Source organism: Haliotis cracherodii, unplaced genomic scaffold (assembly GCF_022045235.1).
Source record: "Haliotis cracherodii isolate W230 unplaced genomic scaffold, xgHalCrac1.p SCAF_2, whole genome shotgun sequence".
NCBI classification, from domain to species: domain Eukaryota; kingdom Metazoa; phylum Mollusca; class Gastropoda; order Lepetellida; family Haliotidae; genus Haliotis; species Haliotis cracherodii.
In genome coordinates this window covers 75,597,981-75,625,706 of record NW_027266275.1, presented here as the reverse complement: position 1 = coordinate 75,625,706, position 27,726 = coordinate 75,597,981, and the positions used below count along the sequence as shown (strand labels likewise).

The 27,726-nt window shown below is 40.7% G+C and overlaps 3 protein-coding genes across 6 annotated transcripts; all 3 read right to left on the bottom strand.

The window, feature by feature from the left end:
• Window positions 1–343: 343 nt before the first annotated feature.
• Window positions 344–4,870, bottom strand: LOC139468526 (uncharacterized). 4 transcript variants are annotated; one of them, XM_071250536.1, is made up of 6 exons: window positions 4,808–4,870; window positions 4,127–4,328; window positions 3,212–3,328; window positions 2,004–2,082; window positions 1,202–1,357; window positions 344–848 (listed from the first exon to the last, which is right to left on the bottom strand). In XM_071250536.1, exons 2-6 carry the CDS (start codon window positions 4,301–4,303, stop codon window positions 763–765), a joined length of 615 nt encoding a protein of 204 aa, XP_071106637.1. In that variant the 5' UTR covers window positions 4,304–4,328; window positions 4,808–4,870; the 3' UTR covers window positions 344–762. The 4 variants fall into 4 exon arrangements, with proteins under 4 accessions (XP_071106637.1, XP_071106635.1, XP_071106636.1 ...); XM_071250534.1 differs by lacking the exon at window positions 4,808–4,870 and adding an exon at window positions 4,629–4,758; XM_071250535.1 differs by lacking the exon at window positions 4,808–4,870 and adding an exon at window positions 4,652–4,758.
• Window positions 4,871–9,956: 5,086 nt separating this feature from the next.
• LOC139469651 (uncharacterized) lies at window positions 9,957–17,276 on the bottom strand. The gene is made up of 5 exons (XM_071251880.1): window positions 17,017–17,276; window positions 13,024–13,140; window positions 11,692–11,770; window positions 10,810–10,965; window positions 9,957–10,456 (listed from the first exon to the last, which is right to left on the bottom strand). The coding sequence occupies exons 1-5, from the start codon at window positions 17,191–17,193 to the stop codon at window positions 10,371–10,373; spliced, it is 615 nt and encodes a 204-aa protein (XP_071107981.1). The 5' UTR covers window positions 17,194–17,276; the 3' UTR covers window positions 9,957–10,370.
• A 1,887-nt stretch (window positions 17,277–19,163) lies between these two features.
• Window positions 19,164–26,058, bottom strand: LOC139469649 (uncharacterized). The gene is made up of 5 exons (XM_071251879.1): window positions 25,836–26,058; window positions 21,782–21,898; window positions 21,067–21,148; window positions 19,954–20,109; window positions 19,164–19,565 (listed from the first exon to the last, which is right to left on the bottom strand). The coding sequence occupies exons 1-5, from the start codon at window positions 26,007–26,009 to the stop codon at window positions 19,480–19,482; spliced, it is 615 nt and encodes a 204-aa protein (XP_071107980.1). The 5' UTR covers window positions 26,010–26,058; the 3' UTR covers window positions 19,164–19,479.
• Window positions 26,059–27,726: the final 1,668 nt, after the last annotated feature.

Sequence of the window (27,726 nt, the reverse complement as noted above, 5' to 3'; positions counted from 1 at the left end):
TACCAACATGCTGCTCCTGTGGGAGAGTAGAGAATTTTCAATGAGCTTCTTAGGCAAGAGGACTAAACAGGATTGTGTTACAATGTGGGATCTGATCTACTTGTCATCTAGTCCTTACTCAATTATTTCCTGGTTGTCATAGTATAAATATATTGAACATACAATGTTGGATACCCCTGATCTATAAAGATAGATCTTCAGTGATCCTATCTTATTTTCTGAGTTCTTTTCAGAGTTCTGCCCCTTGTGTGATTCTTTGTGAGTAGGTCCATATCATTGAACGGTTTTCCAACATTTCTCAACAAGTAAAAACAAGGACATGTGTAGTTAAGTAAATATTTTATTATCATGATTATGAAATTTCCACTTTGTACAGACAGACAGACAGACACAAATAGTACAATCAGAGACCATAAAACTATTGTATGGTCTCTGGTACAATGCATCTACTTTTTACAATGACATGTGTATATGATAAATGAATTAATGTGTACACATACATTCACATCTTTTGCCCATCATAACCATGGATATTTATAATAATAAACATCTCTAGTATATTCTCTATAACACCTATCAGGGCCCTTTCATAAAGCTGTCTTAGATAACTGTCACCCCCATATGATTACATAGGCTTAGCGGGCAGACCGTGTTGTGAAACGAGGCGCAGAGCTATCTCTCATGAATTAGTAGTACTTTAGTCTAAATCAATCGCTACCTGGCCAGACCAGACCAGGTCTTGGTATTGTCATGCAGGTCCTGCTAACAGCCACTTGGCACGTCAAACACCGACTTGTCAGAAACAGGACTTGAGAATCCGCTGAAGGACAGGCTCATGTTAACATTAGCTGAAACAATATAAAGTATTGATATGCATCATGATATTTCATGGTCATCAATGAAATCTTACATTTAGATAAAGACTGTACGAGAAATGGATGACTAGCTTCATTATGATGATGTTTCATATTAATCTTACGGAGGCCCAGGTGGGCCAGTTATCAAAGACCGAGCACTTCGCAGAGGAGAGTTGCCTCCCTTAGATGATCATGTGTTACCTCCGATTTGGTAAATGCCTATATGCTTTGTCAAACTTTGGGGTTTCATCCCACAGTAAGCTGACATTCCCTCATGTCACTGAAATACTGTAACAGTGGGGAAAATAAAAGGGTAACCAATGCAAGTATATGACGGAACTTACGACCACTGATGCGCTCCAGAATGGGGATACAAGAATCTTGTGCCACGCTGATGGTTATGTTGAGCTTGTAAGGTTCAATTGAAAATCTCCAGACATTGAAGGCGACGCCAATTTTAGGGGCACCAACGTAGCTCTCACCAAGGAATGTCGCAGAATCTGTAAGGAGTAAAAGTTGGCATCCATCAGCCTCTGGTGTTCTTGCTGTGTCACCATCACCAATGACGAAAGCAACTCTTGACTGTTTGTATGCATGTGTATTTATGTACCCTCACTCACCATTGCAGTGTTACCATCACAAATAGCGGAAGCAGTTTTCAACATTTGTATGGATGGGCGGAGGAATCATCTGGTTAAAGTGTCAGCTCGTTACACAGATCTCCACATATATACGATTCCCGTTGCCACCTAACCCGGTCGTGAAATAGCTGGAATATCGCTCAAAGAGTAGACACCTACTCACTCATCACAGCAATATTTCAAACCAAATGATGGCAGTCTGTAAATAATAGGGTCTGGACCAGACATTCCTGTGATTGATATCACATGGGCATCATCAATCCACGCATCTGGGATGCATTCAACCATGTCACCCAGTCTCACAACCCTGTCAATTTAGTCACCTCTGTTTTAAACATATTTATTCCCAAGAAGTGAACTGGGTTGTGGAACACATTCTTTCAACTTGGATCTGCATTGCCGTATTACAATATGTTAGCAGAAGTAGTAGTCGCCGACAAGTACAGGTCGCCAGACACCTACATTCATCCCCAGAATCGAGTGCCTGTTCCTTGTTAATGCTCACCTGGTATACATGGGATCATAGGGACTGGGTTAGGAAAGGATGTGCACACGCCGGTAGGAGAGATCCTGTACGTCCTTCCCTGAAATTATACACATAGACATGAAGGGGATGCAGTTTTATACCTCAGTCGTGCATATGCAGAGCCCAGTGTTCCGGAATACTTGAGTCTTTCAGATGAGCCGTAGGTGTACGATGACATGCCACTGGTCTGTCAGGTTATACAATAAAATTCATACAATAGAAAAGGGCAGATGAGTAAATTCTCATGGAATGACTGATAGTTGGAACATTTGCTTACATCAACATAAATATAAGCATTTAGGTATCATTATATTATTTTAGCACTTCACCAAATCAGTGCAAGCTAAAACACCAAGTGTATTTTACCACAGTGCCAGCTTGAACACCACAACATGCGACACCCTAGAGGAGGAGTACAAATCCTTACGATATTTACCCTCAGGCAACCAGTCACAAATATTGGTCCTTGGCATAATTTGTCGTATACCTTCCATATAAATCACTGACAAAAGAATCATTTCGTTATTATTGACAATATTAATCTTGTTGTATTATCCTTTGCAATTAAAATAAATTATTCAAACACCCTGCAAGCAGTTTCCTGTTTCCCTTGCAGTGACACGCCATTGTAAGATTGTTGGTGCCATTGAGCAGCTAAAGCAGGTTGAATAGCAGGACTTACTTTGTTGTGGTCGGTGTCCAGCTAAAGCAGGTTGAATAGCAGGACTTACTTCGTTGTGGTCGGTGACCAGCTAAAGCAGGTTGAATAGCAGGACTTACTTTGTTGTGGTTGGTGACCAGCTAAAGCAGCCTGAATAGCAGGACTTACTTTGCTGTGGTAGGTGTCCAGCTAAAGCAGGTTGAATAGCAGGACTTACTTTGTTGTGGTCGGCACAGGGCCACGTATAGCCATACTGTACTGACACACTAAAAAAAGAGCCTCTTTTTTTAGTGTAACCAGTACAGTCAGTATAGTATGGCTATACGTGGCCCTGTGGTGGTCGGTGTCCAGCTAAAGCAGGTTGAATAGCAGGACTTACTTTGTTGTGGTTGGTGACCAGCTAAAGCAGCCTGAATAGCAGGACTTACTTTGTAGTGGTCGGTGTCCAGCTAAAGCAGGTTGAATAGCAGGACTTACTTTGCTGTGGTCAGTGTCCAGCTAAAGCAGGTTGAATAGCAGGACTTACTTTGCTGTGGTCAGTGACCATCCTGTAGCCTTTGACAGGGGCAGACCCTGGGGTTAACTGCAAAGCCTGCTGGGCTTCCTTCGTCAAGTTGTAGTCAAAGTAGAATTGTTTGAAGGGCTGCAAGTCGAGTACACAAATTACAGTGAAAGTAGTTTTTAGAGAATGACTGCATGTCGAGTAAACAGATGCATTATAGTGAAAGGAGTATTTAGAGAAGGGTTGCACGTCAAGTAAACAGATTTTGTAAAAGTAGTATTTAGAGAAGGGTTACAAGTCGAGTAAACAGATTATAGTGGAAGTTGTGTTCGGAGATAAGGTGCATGTTAGAGTAAATGTTTATATTATTTATATGTCTGAAACACGAGCATATTCTTAATGACGATAGACTTAATTATTTCTTGTTAATGCGGGAGGTTTTGTCGCTTTTATTCATGTATGAATCGATTTGTGTTTTCTGGTTGGTTGGTTGGTTGGTTGGTTTGTTGTTTAACGCTGCACTCAGCAATATTCCAGCTATATGACGGCGGTCTGTATATAATCGAGTATTGACCAGACAATCCAGTGATTAATATCATGAGCATCGATCCACGCAATTGGGATCGATGACATGCATCAACCAAGTCAGCGAGCCTGACCACCCGATCCTGCTAGCCGCCTTTTACGACAAGCAAAGTCACCTTTAACGGCAAGCATGGGTTGCTGAAGACCTATTCTACCCCGGAATCTTCACGGGTCTGTGTTTTCTGACAACGGTGGAGCACTATATATATGAAAATAACGCTCCTCTCTCGTAATTACACACTCAGTCCCCAATACGTCCTGATCAACATGTATAGTATGTCAAGAGGCTGTCAAGTCAAACACGGCTCTACATAAATAAATCTTCTTTCCATTCCAACACATAGATCTACTTACCATCGGGTCTAGGTTGAGCATTTCTGGTTGTACTGCGTATGCCTGCCAACTGCCGCGGAGACAACATTTGGGTGGGTCTTTTGCTAGAGCAGACGACACCACACAGATCAGGAAAATGTAGATTGCCACCATCTCGGAAACGATACAAAAGGTGCCCTGTAGCTTGAAGTGTCGCATTGGCAGGTAGCGCTGACGTATTTCACTGGAAGGAAATCTGAGTCATGTACTAGGGCTGGGACGAGTCCAAATTTACTGCCCGAGTACCCACACCCCTATTACTCGACCCTACCCGGTCACCCGTTGTTGGTGTCAAGAGATACGTACAACATGTCCAATTAGGAATAGTTTGAGATACACGTATAAAATGATGTGGTCATGCATACACTGAAGTTGACTGAAGTTTTAGCTTTGTTCAAACATATATATATGTCAGAAGGAACGTGTTCATAGTCATGAAGAAATGCGAACATTAGAGACTTAAAATTGTCATGTAACTATGTACATTGTCATGAAACAATAAATCACGTGATAACCACGGGTCCGGGTAGTCTTGTGGGTATCCGGGTCCTACTCAGTACCCACCCGACCCGAGTACCCGAGTTGCCCGTCCCAGCCCTATCATGTTCCCTCCAGCACACATACACCGTATGTGTCGTCTGCTATAAATATCTCTCGAGTCACCTTGCTATGATGTTTACACTGCAGACTTATCACATGATGACAAAATCATGTGATCAGAATAGCTTCCTCATACGTCTGCTTCCCTCCAGGGAGTGTGTTAATTGATAACCAAAGTTATTGATGAGGTTTAAACACTGATTTTGACACAGTGAATCTAATGTTAAAAGATGATATTAGTGTATGAAGCAACCTCATTAAAAACACATCTTTTATTAGGGCTTCAACGAGTAATCGAGCACTCGGGCCCGGGTCGGTTTTAGTGATAACGGACTCGAGTACTCGATAAGGGGAGATCACTCTGTTTTAATATTGTTTGAATAATGTATTCTTTGTAGAAAGTAGATGTACGCATTAGAACAATTGAGAATGTCACATAACATAGACGTAATTATTGTTTTTCCTTCCCGACTTTAAGAAATTGAATGTATCAAGGCGATTATTGCTTCTTTGCTCCGACTCAAATGCCAAGTGTATTCCCTTACACAGATTAACAACTGATTAGCTGGGATATATGTGCTATTTCAGCGCTTACAAATCAAGCGACAGGTCGACAGTTTGGTACAGTTTGGAAACGTGACCAACTCATGAAGGATTGAACTTATAGTACTACATTTCCATATTTAGCGGCCTTAGTCTTGCAGCCCAACAGCTGTGTATACGTGTATGTCACGTGATGCACATTATCGATTTTCTTCCTGCGAATTATTGTTCGTGCTTGTTGGCAGGTGTCGAATGAAACGCTGATCGTCAGAAAAAAAACTTGGTTTGTGTTCAATATATATTGTTGTATTTGTAGACGTGACGTAATGTTTTTGAAGGTCGTGATTAAGATTAGTGCAGTCACAAGCAAACACTGAACACTTCCATACACTTTGACAGATAAACAAAGTTCCGTGGACGCTTTCTATTCACATTTCAGTGCAGTTCAATTATACTTATAACATGTTTTAATACTTTTAGATGACAATTTTGATCTAATGAACCAATATTCTTAAAGGACGACCTATTTTCGGGTACTCGAGTTCGAGTCGAGTTTCACCCCTCGGGTACTCGAGTCCAAAAATTTGGACTCGTGGAAGCCCTACTTTTTACTAGATATAATACCTCTCTAAAGGCATATATATTATAGGTGGCCATTCGGTCAAAAAATACAAAGTTGAAAAAAGGACAAAAGTACACAATAAAGGTCAAATATACTACGAATAAAGAAATAAATGTTACTGATAAAGGTCAAAATACAAAACAAACAGACGCCGGTTAAACTAATACAAAGGTCGAAAGTATTATTAATAATCAAATGTTACGAAAAGACGTCATAAGAAAAGAAAAAAAAAACAATGTGTTCGAAAGAACGTCAATGAGCACGAAAGGACGTTACAATAAAGAACGTCAGTGAGCAAGAAAGGACGTTCTTTATTGTCAACTTCGTGCTCACTGACGTTCTTTAATGTAAACGTCCTTTCGTGCACACTGACGTTCTAAAATATAAATATAGAATATTAAACGAGTTCCCGTGCAATACCAATTTTATGAAACGAGTGAATAGTTCTGGGGCGCGTTGCAAGCTACGAATCGCTTAGAGAAAGCAAATTCATCGCTCAACCCGGGGTCTGCAACAGTTCGAAGCGCTTGCGCACTCTTCCAAAATGGCGGCACAACTACCGCTTGGTTGCCTTGACGTTTGTTTGTTTGTTGTTTAACGCCGCACTCAGCAATCTTCCAGCTATATGACGGCGGTTTGTTAATAATCGAGTATGGACCAGACAATCCAGTGATTGACATCATGAGCATCTATGCACGTAATTGGGATACGATGACATGCATCAACCATGTCAGCGAGCCTGACCATCCGCGTAATGAAGAACGTAATAGAAGAGGCTCGATGACGAGCTGATGAAATTTATGACTACTTTGAAGATGTGGAGCAGACTGAGGATGATGGGGTGTTAGCTACCTTTGCTCATTTTCTCGTTGATCCAGTCAAGAATTCCTTGTTCCGCTGTCAAAGTAAGCCGCCATTTTGGTTTGAGAACGAAGCGACCTCAGTTAGCGATTGTTTCGCTTGCAAGCGGCTGAAAGTTAGCGCACTGTTGTAAGGCGAATCGCTGTACATCGCTTACAAGCGATTGGCGCTTTGCAACGCACCCCTGGTATCTGACGAGCGAAAGCAATACGTCACAATACCCGATGACGTAATTTGTTGAATTTTGTTGCAAGATCCATCGGCGAAACAATGCCATGTGACGTCAGCTTAGCAACAAGGTTGCTGGGGTCATCGAGTGTGCATAAGCTCCTCCCAGTGATCTATCATCTCCACACACAATGTCGTTGAATACGCCAAGGGTTGTTGAGAGCTTTCAATATTTGTTCGTGAAACGTGTTCCGAGAGAACATAAGCACGCGTTTTGGTATTACACAATGTGTAATAAAGCTGTATGTTTATTAAACGGGCGATCTCTTCACGGGCAAGTAATAAATCTCCTTACGTGCTCACTCTTTCGTACACATTGTTCTTTCTTTTCTTATGGCGTCTTTTCGTAACATTTGACTATTAATATAGTGTACTTTTGACCTTCATTTCAACTTTTTATTTTTTAACCGGCGTCCCATTGTTTTGTATTTTGACCTTTCTTAGTAACATTTAGTTCTTTATTCGTAGTATTTGACCTTTATTGTGTACTTTTGTCCCTTTCTTTAACTTTGTATTTTTAACCGAATGGCCGCCCATAAAAGGTATCAAATCGGAGTTGGTTGGTTGGTTGTTGTTTTTTTGTTTAACGCCGCAATATTCCAGCTATATGACGGCGGTCTGTAAATAATCGAGTCTGGACCAGACTATCCAGTGATTAATATCATAAGCATCGATCCACATAATTGGGATCGATGACATGCATCAACCAATTCAGCGAGCCTGACCTATTCTACCCCGGAATCTCAAATCGGAGTAAAAGGACTACAAAGATATTTAGTCATGATGTCCTGTGAGTTAATATTTAACGTCACATGGGCAATAATTCAGTCACACAGTGATATATCCCATGACAAATTGTAGAAACTTACTGACAAGCAAAACATTCTGAATTCTTACGCTCCTTGGATGTGTAGACTCTTGTGTGCAAAAGGATATGTAGTGTAGCTTCTATGAAACAAAGGATATATGCTGTGTAGCTATTGTGTAACAAAGGATATGTGCTGTGTAGCTTCTGATGTGTAACAAAGGATATATGCCGTGTAGCTCTTGTATAACAAAGGATATGTGTTGTGTAGCTTCTGATGTGTAACAAAGGATATATACTGTGTAGCCCCTGTGTAACAAAGGATATATGCTGTGTAGCTTCTTTGAAATAAGGGATATATGTTGTGTAGCACACTTTTTGGAAATCACTGTGACTTAAAAAGACATTGTTTAGACTTAAATATGTTATTTACTACACTGCTGCTTTGATTCAGATGGTTCTATCTATTCCATGCCACATTCTCCTTGATTATCAAACTATAAGAAAACCAAAGCATGTTACACTTTGTACCCATGTAGTGAATCGAACCTGGGCCTTTGGCATGACAAGCGAACTCTTTAACCACTAGGCTACCCCACTGCTCTGATCACATTACAAGGAGAAAAAACATTAGGTCAACGCAAGAGTCACCTTTTACTTCCCTATATATACTTAAATATGTGATGCTATATCTATGTGTAAATATATTATTATTACAGTGCATATATTTCATTATTCTTCTTTTTTTTATTTTTCACAAATAAATTTAAACCAAGGAAATTCTAAAATACGAAAGTTGCTAGACCAGTATCTCGCTTTTATCGTCACTCGTCGGCCATGGCGGCTGCGCCTTGGCAAGCTCATTCACGCGAACAGTAAATTACGTAATCATAGATAAAGTCGGCGTGTACGTCCGCACCGGCCCTTCTTCTCTTCATAGATGTTTTGTTACCAACTGGCCCAGGTTTTGACCATCATCTAAAACTGTAATTAAAATCAACACTTGTTAGGCAATTCTGAAACTGTTGAATTACCACCTGTTTTGTGTAGTCAACTTTGACAGCCTATGGCAGAGAGCATAGCCGGAAATTACAACATGAAAGTAATTGTTAATGTCATACGAGTAGAGCTGTGGGGGTATATAACTCCTTGGGTGTTGGTCCTCGGCTCGGACACTCGACAAGAAGTGTCCTCCCAAGCTTGCTATCTTACTAGTCGCCATGAGAGACCTCTCCAAGTCGCTGCCGGGGGAGCTTGTCTCCATCCTGGAGCCCTTGCTGGCCTTCCGGGTTGGGGACTACTCCCTCAAGACCTCCTACAGGACTAGCACTTCCACCCTCTCCATCTCCTTTGACTGAGGTCAAAGGAAGAGGCCTCTGGGCAAAGTTCCGTCTAAGCCCAAGCCTCAGGTGGAACCTACTCCGGCCCCAACCCTACTGCACCCCGCCCGATGCAGAAGACCAGGCCACCTAGGAGGAAGAAGCCCCCTCCAGTCTCCGACATGGAGATAGAAGGGACCCTTCTTTCCACACACACACACACACACACACACACACACACACACACACACACACACACACACACACACACACACACCGCCCCCCGCCAGGAGCAGCGTTGGAACTCGCTCCCCTCGATTCCAGAGGGGAGGAGCCCTTCTGCTCGCCTGAGGGTACGGGCCACGGGAGGAAGAAGAGGAAGAGGAGAGACATCAGCAGATCCTTGCCTGACAAAGGGATGCATAGCTGCACCTTAGTCAACAGGCCACTCATGATATCAGTATGCATTGATGATTATTTCTAGATCCTAGTACACTATAATTCCTTACCAACAAAAGCATGCATTTCCATGTTGCTCTTGTGGGAGAGTAGAGAAGTTTCAATGAGCTTCTTAGGCAAGAGGACTAAACAGGATTGTGTTACAATGTGGGATCTGATCTACTTGTCGTCTAGTCCTTACTCAATTATTTCCTGGTTGTCATAGTATAAATATATTTAACATACAATGGTGGATACCTCTGATCTATACAGATAGATCTTCAGTGATCCTATCTTATTTTCTGAGTTCTGCCCCTTGTGTGATTCTTTGTGAGTAGGTCCATATTAGTGAACGTTTTTCCAACATTTCTCAACAAGTAAAAACAAGGACATGTGTAGTTAAGTAAATATTTTATTATCATGATCATGAAATTTCCACTTTGTACAGACAGACAGACACATTTTATTCAGTAATTTAGGCATCAAGGCCAATAGTACAATGAATCCACTTTTTACAATGACATGTGTATATGATAAATGAATAAATGTGTACACATACATTCACATCTTTTGCCCATCATAACCATGGATATTTATAATAATAAACATCTCTAGTATATTCTCTATAGCACCTATCAGGGCCCTTTCATAAAGCTATCTTAGATAACTGTCACTCCCATACGATTACATAGGCTTAGCGGGCAGACCGTGTTGTGAAACGAGGCGCAGAGCTATCTCTCATGAATTAGTAGTACTTTAGTCTAAATCAATCGCTACCTGGCCAGACCAGGTCTTGTCAAGCAGGTCCTGCTAACAGCCACTTGGCACGTAAAACACCGACTTGTCATAAACAGGACTTGAGAATCCGCTGAAGGACAGGCTCATATTAACATTAGCTGAAACAATATAAAGTATTGATATGCATCATGATATTTCATTGTCATCAATGAAATCTTACATTTAGATAAAGACTGTACGAGAAATGGATGACTAGCTTCATTATGATGATGTTTCATATTAATCTTACGGAGGCCCAGGTGGGCCAGTTATCAAAGACCGAGCACTTCACAGAGGAGAGTTGCCTCCCTTAGATGATCATGTGTTACCTCCGATTTGGTAAATGCCTATATGCTTTGTCAAACTTTGGGGTTTCATCCCACAGTAAGCTGACATTCCCTCATGTCACTGAAATACTGTAACAGTGGGGAAAATAAAAGGGTAACCAATGCAAGTATATGACGGAACTTACGACCACTGATGCGCTCCAGAATGGGGATACAAGAATCTTGTGCCACGCTGATGGTAATGTTGAGCTTGTAAGGTTCAATTGAAAATCTCCAGACATTGAAGGCGACGCCAATTTTAGGGGCACCAACGTAGCTTTCACCAAGGAATGTCGCAGAATCTGTAAGGAGTAAAAGTTGGCATCCATAAGCCTCTGGTGTTCTTGCTGTGTCACCATCACCAATGACGAAAGCAACTCTTGACTGTTTGTATTGGCGATGGCCAGTAGAGTAGCGTAGTGGTTAAAATGGTTGCGCGTCACTCTGCAAGTCAGGGTTTGATTCCCCATATGCATGTGTATTTATGTACCCTCACTCACCATTGCAGTGTTACGATCACAAATAGAGGAAGCAGTTTTTCAACATTTGTATGGATGGGTGGAGGTAGTCATCTGGTTAAAGTGTTGGCTCGTTACACAGATCTCCACATATATACGATTCCCGTTGCCACCTAACCCGGTCGTGAAATAGCTGGAATATCGCTCAAAGTGTAGAAACTTACACACTCATCACAGCAATATTTAAAACCGAATGACGACAGTCTGTAAATAATAGGGTCTGGACCAGACATTCCTGTGATTGACATCACATGGGCATCATCAATCCACGCATCTGGGATGCATTCAACCATGTCACCCAGTCTCACAACCCTGTGAATTTAGTCACCTCTGTTTTAAACATATTTATTCCCAAGAAGTGAACCGGGTTGTGGAACACATTCTTTCAACTTGGATCTGCATTGCCGTATTACAATATGTTAGCTGTAGTAGTAGTCGCCGACAAGTACAGGTCGCCAGACACCTACATTCATCCCCAGAATCGAGTGCCTGTTCCTTGTTAATGCTCACCTGGTATACATGGGATCATAGGGACTGGGTTAGGAAAGGATGTGCACACGCCGGTAGGAGAGATCCTGTACGTCCTTCCCTGAAATTATACACATAGACATGAAGGGGATGCAGTTTTAGACCTCAGTCGTGCATATGCAGAGCACAGTTTTCTGGAATACTTGAGTCTTTCAGATGAGCCATCGTCGTACGATGACATGTCAGTGGTCTGTCAGGTTATACAATATAACCATCTAGGCTGGTGTCAGGTGCACCTATCGGTAATATCAGGGGTCTGTTCCACAGTGCTATGAAAACATAAACTCTAAGATTTACCTTGATAGTAGCACGATGATCGAAAAGGGCACATGAGTTAATTCTCATGGAATGACTGATAGTTGGAAGAAAGAAAGCGAATATTTGCTTACATCAACATAAATATGCGCATTTAGGTATCATTATATTATTTTAGCAATTTACACCTTATAATGCAGTTTACTGTTAATGACACTTCACCAAATCAGTGCAAGCTAAAACACCAAGTGTATTTTACCACAGTACCAGCCTGAACACCACAACATGCGACACCCTAGAGGAGTAGTACAAATCCTTACGATATTTACCCTCAGGCAACCAGTCACAAATAGCGGTCCTTGGCATAATTTGTCGTATACCTTACATATCAATCACTGACAAAAGAATCGTTTCGTAATTATTGACAATATTAATCTTGTTGTATTATCCTTTGCAATTAAAATAAATTATTCAAACACCCTGCAAGCAGTTTCCTGTTTCCCCTGCAGTGACACGCCATTGTAAGATTGTTGGTGTCATTGAGCAGCTAAAGTAGGTTGAATAGCAGGACTTACTTTGCTGTGGTCGGTGACCAGCTAAAGCAGGTTGAATAGCAGGACTTGCTTTGCTGTGGTCGGTGTCCAGCTAAAGCAGGTTGAATAGCAGGACTTACTTTGTTGTGGTCGGTGTCCAGCTAAAGCAGGTTGAATAGCAGGACTTACTTTGTTGTGGTCGGTGTCCAGCTAAAGCAGGTTGAATAGCAGGACTGCTGTGGTCGGTGTCCAGCTAAAGCAGGTTGAATAGCAGGACTTAATTTGCTGTGGTCGGTGTCCAACTAAAGCCTGTTGAACAGCAGGACTTACTTTGCTGTGGTCGGTGACCAGATAAAGCAGGTTGAAAAGCAGGACTTACTTTGCTGTGGTCGGTGTCCAGCTAAAGTAGGTTGAATAGCAGGACTTACTCTGCTGTGGTCGGTGACCAGATAAAGCAGGTTGAACAGCAGGACTTACTTTGTTGTGATCGGTGACCAGATAAAGCAGGTTGAATAGCAGGACTCACTTTGCTGTGGTCGGTGACCATCCTGTAGCTTTTGACAGGGGCAGACCCTGGGGTTAACTGAAAAGTCTGCTGGGCTTCCTTCTTCAGGATCAAGTCGGAGTAGAATTGCAGGAAGGGCTGCAAGTCGAGTACACAAATTACAGTGAAAGTAGTTTTTATAGAATGACTGCAAGTCGAGTAATCAGTTGCAGTATAGTGAAAGGAGTATTTAGGGAAGGGTTACACGTCTAGTAAACAGATTATAGTGGAAGTTGTATTTAGAGAAGGGTTACAAGTCGAGTAAACAGATTATGGTGGAAGTTGTATTTAGAGTAGGGTTACAAGTCGAGTAAACAGATTATAGTGGAAGTTGTATTTAGAGAAGGGTTACAAGTCGAGTAAACAGATTATAGTGGAAGTAGTATTAAGAGAAGGGTTACAAGTCGAGTAAACAGATTATAGTGGAAGTTGTATTTAGAGAAGGGTTACAAGTCGAGTAAACAGATTATAGTGGAAGTAGTATTAAGAGAAGGGTTACAAGTCGAGTAAACAGATTATAGTGGAAGTTGTATTTAGAGAAGGGTTACAAGACGAGTAAACAGATTATAGTGGAAGTAGTATTTAGAGAAGGGTTACAAGTCGAGTAAACAGATTATAGTGGAAGTTGTATTTAGAGAAGGGTTACAAGTCGAGTAAACAGATTATAGTGGAAGTTGTATTTAGAGAAGGGTTACAAGTCGAGTAAACAGATTATGGTGGAAGTTGTATTTAGAGTAGGGTTACAAGTCGAGTAAACAGATTATAGTGGAAGTTGTATTTAGAGAAGGGTTACAAGTCGAGTAAACAGATTATAGTGGAAGTAGTATTTAGAGAAGGGTTACAAGTCGAGTAAACAGATTATAGTGGAAGTTGTATTTAGAGAAGGGTTACAAGTCGAGTAAACAGATTATAGTGGAAGTTGTATTTAGAGAAGGGTTACAAGTCGAGTAAACAGATTATAGTGGAAGTTGTATTTAGAGAAGGGTTACAAGTCGAGTAAACAGATTATAGTGGAAGTTGTATTTAGAGAAGGGTTACAAGTCGAGTAAACAGATTATAGTGGAAGTAGTATTTAGAGAAGGGTTACAAGTCGAGTAAACAGATTATAGTGGAAGTTGTATTTAGAGAAGTGTTACAAGTCGAGTAAACAGATTATAGTGGAAGTTGTATATAGAGAAGGGTTACAAGTCGAGTAAACAGATTATAGTGGAAGTTGTATTTAGAGAAGGTTTACAAGTCGAGTAAACAGATTATAGTGGAAGTTGTATTTAGAGAAGGGTTACAAGTCGAGTAAACAGATTATAGTGGAAGTTGTATTTAGAGAAGGGTTACAAGTCGAGTAAACAGATTATAGTGGAAGTTGTATTTAGAGAAGGGTTACAAGTCGAGTAAACAGATTATAGTGGAAGTTGTATTTAGAGAAGGGTTACAAGTCGAGTAAACAGATTATAGTGGAAGTAGTATTTAGAGAAGTGTTACAAGTCGAGTAAACAGATTATGGTGGAAGTTGTATTTAGAGTAGGGTTACAAGTCGAGTAAACAGATTATAGTGAAAGTAGTATTTAGAGAAGGGTTACAAGTCGAGTAAACAGATTATAGTGGAAGTTGTATTTAGAGAAGGGTTACAAGTCGAGTAAACAGATTATAGTGGAAGTTGTATTTAGAGAAGGGTTACAAGTCGAGTAAACAGATTATAGTTGAAGTTGTATTTAGAGAAGGGTTACAAGTCGAGTAAACAGATTATAGTGGAAGTTGTATTTAGAGAAGGGTTACAAGTCGAGTAAACAGATTATAGTGGAAGTTGTATTTAGAGTAGGGTTACAAGTCGAGTAAACAGATTATAGTGGAAGTTGTATTTAGAGAAGGGTTACACGTCGAGTAAACAGATTATGGTGGAAGTTGTATTTAGAGTAGGGTTACAAGTCGAGTAAACAGATTATAGTGGAAGTTGTATTTAGAGAAGGGTTACAAGTCGAGTAAACAGATTATAGTGGAAGTAGTATTTAGAGAAGGGTTACAAGTCGAGTAAACAGATTATAGTGGAAGTTGTATTTAGAGAAGGGTTACAAGTCGAGTAAACAGATTATAGTGGAAGTTGTATTTAGAGAAGGGTTACAAGTCGAGTAAACAGATTATAGTGGAAGTTGTATTTAGAGAAGGGTTACAAGTCGAGTAAACAGATTATAGTGGAAGTTGTATTTAGAGAAGGGTTACAAGTCGAGTAAACAGATTATAGTGGAAGTAGTATTTAGAGAAGGGTTACAAGTCGAGTAAACAGATTATAGTGGAAGTTGTATTTAGAGAAGGGTTACAAGTCGAGTAAACAGATTATAGTGGAAGTTGTATATAGAGAAGGGTTACAAGTCGAGTAAACAGATTATAGTGGAAGTTGTATTTAGAGAAGGTTTACAAGTCGAGTAAACAGATTATAGTGGAAGTTGTATTTAGAGAAGGGTTACAAGTCGAGTAAACAGATTATAGTGGAAGTTGTATTTAGAGAAGGGTTACAAGTCGAGTAAACAGATTATAGTGGAAGTTGTATTTAGAGAAGGGTTACAAGTCGAGTAAACAGATTATAGTGGAAGTTGTATTTAGAGAAGGGTTACAAGTCGAGTAAACAGATTATAGTGGAAGTAGTATTTAGAGAAGTGTTACAAGTCGAGTAAACAGATTATGGTGGAAGTTGTATTTAGAGTAGGGTTACAAGTCGAGTAAACAGATTATAGTGAAAGTAGTATTTAGAGAAGGGTTACAAGTCGAGTAAACAGATTATAGTGGAAGTTGTATTTAGAGAAGGGTTACAAGTCGAGTAAACAGATTATAGTGGAAGTTGTATTTAGAGAAGGGTTACAAGTCGAGTAAACAGATTATAGTGGAAGTTGTATTTAGAGAAGGGTTACAAGTCGAGTAAACAGATTATAGTGGAAGTTGTATTTAGAGAAGGGTTACAAGTCGAGTAAACAGATTATAGTGGAAGTTGTATTTAGAGTAGGGTTACAAGTCGAGTAAACAGATTATAGTGGAAGTTGTATTTAGAGAAGGGTTACACGTCGAGTAAACAGATTATAGTGGAAGTAGTATTTAGAGAAGTGTTACAAGTCGAGTAAACAGATTATGGTGGAAGTTGTATTTAGAGTAGGGTTACAAGTCGAGTAAACAGATTATAGTGAAAGTAGTATTTAGAGAAGGGTTACAAGTCGAGTAAACAGATTATGGTGGAAGTTGTGTTCGGAGATAAGGTGCACGTTAGAGTAAACAGCCTGTAGCTGACATAGTTACACATGCTAGAGTAACAGTTTGAATGCTTGTCATTCTGATTTGTTATAAATACGCCTGCTTTTCACCAGAGGCCATAAAACGTGGTCTCCGTTTTCACATATTTTGTCTGTGATGTCTAAGGAAGCTCTCGGCCTACACTGATGATACTACATTCTCCTAAACCACCGTCAAAGTTTGAATGCAAGCCTGCCATCTCCCAACAGTTGGGTTATGTTTGTAAATATGTCTGAAACACGAGCATATTCTTAATGACGATCGACCCTGTTCATTTCTAAGTGTTATGCTTCCCAGAGAATCAGCTCTACATCCCTGTCTCTCCGAACACCTATAGCACTATTTGATAGTGATTCCTAAGCATATGCTCATGATATAGACAGAATCACACAATCGACTCTGCTTTTGGCAGAGATTTCTTGTTAATGCGGGAGGTTTTGTCGCTTTTATTCATGTATGAATCGATTTGTATTTTCTGACAAAGGTGGAGCACTATATATGAAAATAACGCTCCTCTCTCGTACTTACACTCACTAGGTCACCGATATGTCCTTATCAACATTTACAGTATGTCAAGAGGCATCGCAACTGTCAGTAGTAAGACGGAGAAGTGTTTGGTATAAGACCCATATGTCTGTCAAGTCAAACACGGCTCTACATTAATAAATCTTCTTTCCATTCCAACACAAGCTGTCTACTTACCATCGGGTCTAGGTTGAGCATTTCTGGTTGTACTGCGTAAGCCTGCCAACTGTCGCGGACACAACATTTGGGTGGGTCTTTTGCCAGAGCAAACGACACCACACAGATCAGGAAAATGTAGATTGCCGCCATCTCGGAAACGATACAATAGAGGTCCTGTAGCTTGAAGTGTCGCATTTGCAGGTTGCGCTGTCGTATTTGTACTTGTAGGAAAATCTAGGTCATGTACCCTCCAGCACACATACACTGTATGTGTCGTCTGCTATAAATATCTATTAAGTCACCTTGCTATGATGTTTACACTGCAGACCTATCACATGATGACAAAATCATGTGATCAGAACAGCTTCCCCATACGTCTGCTTCCCTCCAGGGTGTGTGTTAATTGATAACCAAAGTTATTGATGAGGTTTAAACACTGATTTTGACACAGTGAATCTAATGTTAAAAGATGATATTAGTGTATGAAGCAACCTCATTAAAAAACACATCTTTTTACCAGATATAATACCTCTCTAAAGGTATCAAATCGGAGTAAAAGGACTACAAAGATATTTGGTCATGATGTCCTGTGTGTTAATATTTAAAGTCACATGGACAATAATTCAGTCATACAGCGATATATCCCATGACAAATTGTAGAAACTTACTGTTAAACAACAGTGTCCTTGCATGTGTATGCTCTTGTGTGCAAAAGGATATGAAGTGTAGCTTCTATGAAACAAAGGATATATGCAGTGTAGCTCTTGTGTAACAAAGGATATATGTTGTGTAGCTTCTGATGTGTAACAAAGGATATATGCCGTGTAGCTCTTGTATAACAAAGGATATATGCTGTGTAGCTTCTGATGTGTAACAAAGGATATATGCTGTGTAGCTTCTATGAAATAAGGGATATATGTTGTGTAGCGTACTTTTTAGAAATCACTGTGACTTAAAATGACATTGTTTAGACTTAAATATGTTATTTACTACACTGTTGCTTTGATTCAGATGGTTCTATTCGATGCCACATTCTCCTTGGTTATCAAACTATAAGAAATACCAAAGCATGTTACACTTTGTATCCATGTAGTGAATTGAACCTGGGCCTTTGGCATGACAAGCGAACTCTTTAACCACTAGGCTACCCCACTGCTCTGATCACATTACAAGGAGAAAAAACATCAGGTCAACGCAAGAGTCACCTTGTCACTTGCATGAATATACCATAAGGACCTCACAGCTCTCTCTCTTGTTTCAAGGCTAGCTCCCAATGGGTAATTCCCCTTATCGAGTCCTGACAGGTATTTGACCACCCCCAGCAAGATGCATTCAACCATGTCACCCCAAGCAAGGCTGTGTTATTATCATCATCACAACGTTTTTCCCCCCTTTTCTTCCAACCGACCTTGTATCAGTTAGATATCATGGATTATCTCCCTTAGCACATCAAGGGTGGTAAATTCGTTTACAAAATGTTGTGCCAGAGAATAAAAATTAAATCTAGAAAAGTGATCAGTACTGGTTGTTATTGTTCTGCCATGTGTTAATTCCTTATATTTACCATCACAATATTCAAGTCTAGAGGAGTAAGAGTGAGACAGTGAAGCAGGTTTTTGGCTGCCTTAAACATCATTTTGTTTGGTATGGCAAGAAGAAGTGGTGCACATCACAGAAACCAACAATCACAGCAATGGTGCAGACTTAGGATTATAATTTGGGTGAATCTTGGATTCAGACACATGATCAGCAGATCCTTGCCTGACAAAGGGATGCACAGCTGCACCTTAGTCAACAGGCCACTCATGATATCAGTATGCATTGATGATTATTTCTAGATCCTAGTACACTATAATTCCTCACCAACAAAAGCATGCATTTCCATGTTGCTCTTGTGGGAGAGTAGAGCAGTTTCAATGCGCTTGTCAGGCAATGTCCTAACATCGTTTTCTGGCAGTCATGGTATGCATATATTTAATATACAATGTTTGATATCTCCGACATATATAAATAGATCTGCTGTGGTCCAATGAGATTTGCTGTGCAGGATTTCGCCCCTTGTGATTCTTACCATACCAACCGTAGTACGTTTTTTTAAAAAGTAAAAACAAGTACATATCAAGTAAAGTAAATATTTTATTATCATGATCATGACAATACTTCTTTTTACAATGACATGTGTATACGATAAATTATTTAATTTGTACGCATACATTGAAATCATGTGTCTATCACAACCACTGCTAATTATTACAATAAACATCTCCAGCATATTCTCTATTATACCTATCAGGGCCCTTTCCACAAAACTATCTTTAGATAGATGATTGTAACTTCCTTTCTCTAACAAAGGCATTATATAATCATAGCGCTAAGACCATGTCGTGGAACGGGGTCCAGATTTGTCTCTTACGAATTAGCAGTACTTAAGTCTAAATCAGTCGATATCAGACCAGACCAGGTCTTGTCATGCAGGTCCTGCTAACAGCCACTTGGCACATCAAACACCGACTTGTCAGAAACAGGACTTGAGAAATAGTTGAAGAGCAGGCTCGTGTTAACATTAGCTGAAACAATATAAAGCATTGATATACATCATGATATTTCATGGTCATCACTGACATTTTTCATTTAGATAAAGACTGTATGAGAAATGGATGACTAGCTTCATTATGATGATGTTTCATAATAATCTTACAGAGGCCCAGGTGGGCCAGTTATCAAAGACCTAGCACTTCACAGAGGAGAGTTGCCTCCCTTAGATGATCATGTGTTACCTCCAATTTGGTAAATGCCTACGGTTTGTCAAACATTGGGGTTTCATTCCATGGTAAACTGATTTGCCATTATATTACTGAAACATTGTTCAAAGCAGTATTTAACAAAATCCAATCACTTAATTATTTAACAAGAATGAGGAGATTAAGAGAATCAATGCACCAGACGTCAACTTACGACCATTGATACCCTCTAGAATCGGGGTACAAGAATCTTGTGTAACAGCTATGGTAACGTTGGCCTTGGTATTTGGTTCTTTAAATTTCCAGACATTGAAGGCAACGCCATAATTGGGCAAGCCAATGTAGCTTTCACCAAGATAAGTCGCAGAATCTGTAAGGAGGAAAAATACGCATCCATCAGTCTCTGGTGGCCTTGCTGTGTCACCATCTCCAATAATGAAAGAAGCTCTTTAACGTTTGTACTGGAAAAGGACGGTAGCGTAGTGTAGTGGTTAAAGCGGTCATCACTGTGCAAGGCCTGGGTTTGATGCCATATGTATGGGTGCAATGTGTGAAGCCCAGTTTTTACATCGCAGGACGTGATATGGAGGTAATATTGCTCAATGTTCACTATTGCAGTCACCACCACCATTAAGGAAGAAGTTCTTTCACATTTGTATTGGAGATGGGCAGACTAATGGTTGAAGCGTTGTCCCATTATGTAGACCCATGTTCGACTACCCAAATGGATACAATTCCTGGTGCCCCCTACCCCTGTCCTGATATAGTTGGGATTTTGCTAAATGTGTAAAACCCTACTCACTAAACACACAACAATATTCCATCTATATGACGACAGTCTGTAAATAATCGGATGTGGACTAGACAACCCTGTGATTGAAGTCATGATCATCGATCAACGCAAATGAGATGATTACATGCATTCAAAATCCATGAAGATTCCGGGTTAGAATAGGTCTTCAGCAACCCATACTTGCTGTAAAAGGCGACTATGCTTGTCATAAAAGGCAACTAACGGGATCGAGTGGTCAGGCTCGCTGACTTGGTTGATACATGTCATCGATCCCAATTGTCTGGATCGATGCTCATGATGTCAATCACTGGATTGTCTGATCCAGACTCGATTATTTTACAAACCGCCGTCATATAGCTGGAATATTGCCGAGTACGGCGTTAAACAACAAACAAACAAACATGCATTCAACTAAGTAACCAAGTCACACCACCGGATCTATGTAGTCCCCTCTTACAACATGGATAGGATGCTTGGAATCTATAGTCTTTCCCGGAATCTCCATGGGTTTGCTGGTGCGTTATGAATGCTCACCTGGGATACAAGGGGAGACCATAGGTATCGGGTAAGAAAAGGATGTGCACACGCCCGCCGGAGAGATGAAGTATCTCATACCCTGAAAATATACAGATAGACATCAAGGGGATGCAGTGTTTATACCTCAGTCATTATATGCTGAGCATGGTGCCCTGGAAATACTTGAGTCTTTTCCACGAGCCGTCGGTGTACGATGACATGCCACTGGTCTGTCAGTACGCAATATAACCATCCAGGCTGGTGTTAGGTGCACCTCTCTGTTATATCAGGAGGGGCGGTCGGGTAGCTTGGTGGTTAAAGCGTTTGCTCTTCACGCCGAAGACCCGGGTTCGATTTCCCGACATGGGTACAATGTGTGAAGCCCCTTTCTGGTGTACCCGCCGTGAAATTGCTGGAATATTGCTAAAAGAGGCGAAAAACCATACATATATATTTTACGCCGCTTTTAGCAATATTCCAGCACTGACAAAAGAAACATTGTGTGATCACTGACAATATTAACCTTCCGGTAACCTTTGGCGACCTTTACCTTTGCGATTGCAATAAATTATTCAAACACTCTGCAATCTATTACCTGTTTCCCTTTCACTGACATGTAATTGGTAATATCTATCTAAGAATTGGAAGCCCGGTTATTCTAGAAATGTAATCATGCAAAAAAAGTCTATCTGTGTCAGTGTCAGTCCTGAGCAGGTTGAATAGCAGGACCTACTTTGTTGTGGTCGGTGACGGTCCTGTTGCCGGCAACAGGGGCAGACCCTGGGGCTAACTTTATGAACCGCTGGGCTTCCTTCTTCAGGGTGTAGTCAAAGAAGAATTCAAAGAAGGGCTGCAAGTCGAGAAAACAGATAATGGTGTAGGCAGTATTCAGAGATGGGCTGCATGTCGAGAAAACAGATAATGGTGTAGGCACTATTCAAAGATGGGCTGCATGTCGAGAAAACAGATAATGGTGTATGCAGTATTCAGAAATGGGCTGCATGTCGAGAAAACAGATAATGGTGTAGGCAGTATTCAGAGATGGGCTGCAAGTCAAGTTAGGTGAGGTGAAATGTGGTTTAACGTCATGTTCAAAATGATTGCACTTATATAGTGAAGTGCTTGCACATGTGTTTGTGGCTAGTCTGGACTTATTCCGATTTTATAGTCCTATCTCACTGAGATACTCTGTCGCAGTTTAACATGGATACCACATTCAGACACAGTATTCATAATGTTGTTGACACAGTATTCGGGGATAAGATACATGTTAGAGTAATCAGAATGAATGTTGACACAGTATTCGGGAATAGAATACATGCTGGAGTAAACATATTTTTGTTGACACAGTATTCAGGGGTAGGATACATGCTGGAGAAGCAGATTGAATTGATTACACTCCTCCGTCATTGTTGACTCTTTGGGACCAACCATTCGATATTCTTAGGATTTTACCCAAAATAATAAATTGTCCCAGAAATTGCTTGAAATAAAAACGAATGCTTCAAACTGTTGAAAAAAAAGAAATTGTCTGCCACAGAAACCACATTGTTGCAAAACAATTATAATTTTTAAACCCATCCTATCTCACTCTATTCATTTCATCCTTTTTCTTCCAATCCCTTGTGTGGAAACTTCCTTGAACAAAGTTTCCAGCTTCTAAGCTTCATTTGCCCAAACATTCCAGCATCGCCATGGTCATGCACCATTGCGGCAAGCTGACCTCGATCTGGCAACTTGACCCCTGTCTCATCATTCTCTTTCTCTTCGCCTTCCTGTGAAGACGTGCCTATGTTTTAGAGAATATTGAGGCCTTTATATAGAAAGGAGATTTGCCACCTCTACCACCACCCAGATGTCGATCTGTTCGCCACTAGGTTCAACACACAACGCCTCAGATTCGTCTCTCCGATTCCGGATCTGGGGACGTGGAGTATGAAGCTCTGGTAATCCAGAAGATCGTATCCACAAAACAATTATGACTGATCGCACCTTAATGGCCAGTTCGCAGCTGGTTCACCGTGATAGTAGACCTCGCTAAGGGAAGCCATTATCTACTCCCCTTGCAAAAAGATCTTCTCCTTCAACCTCACTCCAGTTTTCTACATCCATCGCTGGACACCCTACATCCATGCGCCTGGCTCATTTACAGAAATCCTTAGTCGCTAAAGGGTAAGGCAAGGCAAGTAGCAAAGACCATTACGGAGACCCATCGTGCTTCCACCAAAGCACTGAACGATATTAAATGGAAAGCCTTCGAGGGATATTGCTGCAGTAGATCTATCACCTCACCGACTAGGTCCTCCCCTCAACAGGTTGTAGAATAACTTAAGCACATACGCTCCGCTTGGAAGTTGAAGGGCTCTTCTTTATCTACATATTTAGCAGCTATTAATTCGGTTATTGCTTCCACAACGGGCGTGAAAATTGCTGTAGTTCCCGAACTTCTATGCTCTTTTAAATTCGCCGACCAGTCGTCCAAATTTCGTCAACCAAAATGGGACTTGAATGACACTTGACGCCATCAGATTATGAGACCTTGGAAGAAAAAGACTTTGAGCAAGTCACACTGAAGACAGTTTTTCTTCTAGCCTTGGCCACTGCAGCGAGGGTCAGCAAGATACACGCCTTGGATGTTAACAGGTTTCAATTCGAGAGGCACTGCCATGGCAAGGTACATCTGGGTCTGCGATGGGATTTCACCAACTCCCTGGTCATCCCAACAGGCTGTTTACCATCCCGACACTGGCCTCTATTCTTCATCCGGAGGATCGAGAGGACATGTCACTATGTCCTGTTTGATCATTATGATTATATCTAAAAGCATCATCGACACTTTGACGATCCCAGAAGAGATTGTTTATGTCCATCTAACAGATAGTTACCTCAGAGGTTTCCTGTACAGCGGTCTCCTTCTGTTTATGATCTACAATACTCTGTGCCTACAATCTTAAGGAATTGCCTCCACCCCAGACATCAAATCCTCACGACACGAGAGGTGTCGCATCTGCCATGGCTCTACATATCAACTTTTCCCTCAGTGCTATCATGGAAGGATGTTTCTGGAAGTCTGACACAGTCTTCGGCTCCCACTACTTATGAGATATCTCCGTAACTGATGTCAAAGGGCTACACCACTTCGGTCCGCTAGTCCTGGCTCAAGAATTAAGACAGCCCGTCAACGCAGATAAATTGCGAGTACACTCAGAGAGGTTGCGCAGTCATATCGTGTACAGCATGAATAAATAATTGAGAGCCACTCCCTTTTGTTTATTATTATCAATTATTCCCAGAATGAGGCTTCAATCGTGAAGCAAAAAACTCATCTGTAGAGACCTTAAAGAAGTCTTATCATTACGCAGTTCGACGGTGTCCCAATTCCATTATCAGCCCACCGCTGCCATGAACATGTGATGCAGTAATGGTTTGAAGATCCTCTTATGGATATTGGCGAGCGTTTCCTCTTCTTGTCTTAGCTATTCGATCCTTCAGTAGGATCGATAAAACAGCTTCGACAAAGCGTTAAATGGGAAGCCAACAAATATACCTGCGTCAATAGAGCGTACGTGGTTGAACAGCTCGCCTAATTCAAAACTGTGCGGTCGTCATAGTATGATGTCTTATGCGAAAACACAGAAGCGCATGATATACCCTATGACATGACGCTGTGTCCGAGTGGCGTACAAGCGTTTTCAAGATCACTCAACAGCAGTGGGGGCGGTCGGGTAGCCTTGTGGTTAAAGCGCTCGCTCGTCACGCCGAAGACCCGAGTTCGATTCCCGACATGGGTACAATGTGTGAAGCTCATTACTGGTGTCCCCCACCGTGATATTGCTGAAATATTGCTAAAAGCGGCGTAAAATCATCTTCACTCACTCACTCAACAGCAGTGATTCAATCATAATATCACGAGAAAATATCTCCAGACGAGGAAGTGTAACAGTCCTAGGATTGAAGCATGTTGACTTCCTTGTGTACATCTCATGGTTACAGTCTAGGGTAATCTGCGACCCACCATCCAACTGTAGGATAATTGCATAGAGTAAGTTAGAGTAAGTTGAAAAATGTGTAAATTTTACAATAAATTGTATATCAATGATACTTATCCTATGTCACACGATCTATGCCTGCCCAACCAATCCCGCATCACAGTTAATCTTGCCTATCAGCTCCAAGAAAGAGAATGATGAGACAGCGGTCAAGTGGCCAGATCGAGGTCAGCATACTGCACGAGATTCGGGTGCTTAACCTTACTGCAGGGACGGTTGCCATGGTGATGCTGGGGTTTTTTGGCAAATGAAGCTTAGAAGCTGGAAACTTTGTTCAAGGACGTTTCCACACAAGGGATTGGAAGAAGAAGGATGAAATGCATTAAGTGAGATAGGATTATAATTATAATTATATAAGTATTATAAATATACAATTTATTGTAAAATTTATAATTTAAATCACAGTTTTAATTTGAAAAAAATATCTGGGGGGTTTCAGCTGTAGTTGTAGCTGAAAAATTATCTAGTTTCCTAACAAAATCCCAGGCCCCCTCCCCACAGAATATAGAATATGGTCGGTCACTCAGTCAGTTTGAAACATCTCTATCAACGTGTATCAAGAGGTGTTAAAACTATCAATAGTAAGATAGATAAGTGATATGATCTTACAGTCGACTTTTTATGATTGTGGAAAGGGTTTTGTCACTTTTATTGTTATAAAACCCTTAAGTCAGTTGAGACAAAAAAGGGTCTATATGAATAAAGCTTCTTCCATTCCGACACAAGCTTTCTACATACCTGTGGATCAAGGTTGAGCTTCTCCGTTTGTAATACATAAGCCTGCCAACTGTTAGGAACACAACATGTGGGTGGGTCTTTTGCCAGAGCAGATGCAAAACAGATCAGGAAAATGTAGATTGCAACCATCTTGGAAACAATGCAATAGGTTCCCTGCAGGTTGAAGTGTCGCATTTTCAGGTAGAGGCGCTGTATTTGTACTGGTGGGATAATCTAGGTCAAATACCCTTTTGCATGTGTATGAGTCGCCTGCTGTTAATATCTCTTGAGTCATCTCTCCATGATGTGTACTGTATATTCACCCATCACGCAAAGACAAAATCATGTGATCAGAATTTGTCCTCATACCTCTGCGTCTCTCTACACTAGTATTACACACAGGGCGTGCATTTCAATTTCTATAAAGGAAGCTGTCTGAATTCTGGTGCTCCTTGCATGTGTCAACTCTGTGTAAAAGGATATATTGGATATATTATCGAAAAATCTTTAGCTTAATAGACATTTGAAGCAAGTTTATTGTCTACTGCCCGATCTCTAGACCCATCTCACCTGTGACAATGTATTTGTCTATATAATTGCATGTTCATTGACTTCTCTGAGTCAATTTGTTGTGCAGAATTTTCATAAAGTGAAGTAGAGGTTCATTTACTTTTAGATGAGTCATGTGTGTTATGTTATTGCCTGCTTGTTTGCTATCCTCTGTAAACCAGGATTAGAAATTAACAACCCCGGGGCTAGTACAAATTCCTACATGCTAGAACAAATTTCCAAAATTTCCCCATTGTTTTAACATAATAAGGCCATTTTATCTTTACCCAGGCTAGAAAGCTTTTCAGTTTAGTTAAAACATCCAACAGTAGTTATCATTGTTAATAGTTCTAAGAATACTACCTCTATTACATCATAGCCATAAATCCTGTATTTTGGTATATTTACTTCAACAGAAGTCCTCTTCACTGTCAACTACACACAACTAGTTGTTCCCCTAATAGTATATGTTGTTCTTCAGCTCTTCTGTGCAAAAAGACGGGAAAAACTTCACTTCTTTCCAAAACATCTAACCACTTGGGGCAGATGAATTGTGGAAGTGGGTGGGAGTACTTCCTGATGTAATAGAGGTAGTATTCTTAGAATTATTAACAATGATAACTATTGTTTGATAATTCCTGCAAATCTTCTACCTCTATTACATCATAGCCAGAATATACCAGAGGGATAAGGCGGGATCTGCCTCTAGTAACTCCCTGTGTAGTTGACAGCAATCCAATACTGTTGTATTAGTTCATGTACATTACCGGATCCAAACCCTATCAGGAGGTAATTATTCTAGAATTTCTCTTAGAGGAATTGAAATCGGGTTTTATGATAATCATGAAATGATGTCCTTAGTTCTATTCTAACTCATAATTTATCTCAGATTATGAGAGTGACGTCACTTCCGGGGTGTACTCACCTTCTGTAGCTGCTGATGTCAGAATCGATTCCCGACATTGGTACAATGTGTGAAGCCCATTTCTGGTGTCCCCCGCCATGATATTGCTGGAATATTGCTAAAAGCAGTGTAAAACCATACTCACTCATTCACTGTATTGTTCAATGAACACGGATGACCAGCACATCAGACTTATTGCCAAAGCTCTGATTTCGTGGGCAGAGCTAGAACCCATTGTGTCTGTCGATAATTTGTTGCTATGGTAGTCTTTAGCCATCTAGCAACCGTTGCTTTAGTGATGTCTTTGTCCAGAGGGATCTTGTGTTATAGCGACTGATTTACGACAACCATTGTCTGAAAAACATTTGATTTAAAAGGCTAATTACCCTGTAGCCATGTCTCAATAACTTAATTGTCATTACGTTTTAGGCGCTAATCCCCATTGTTAATCCTCACGAA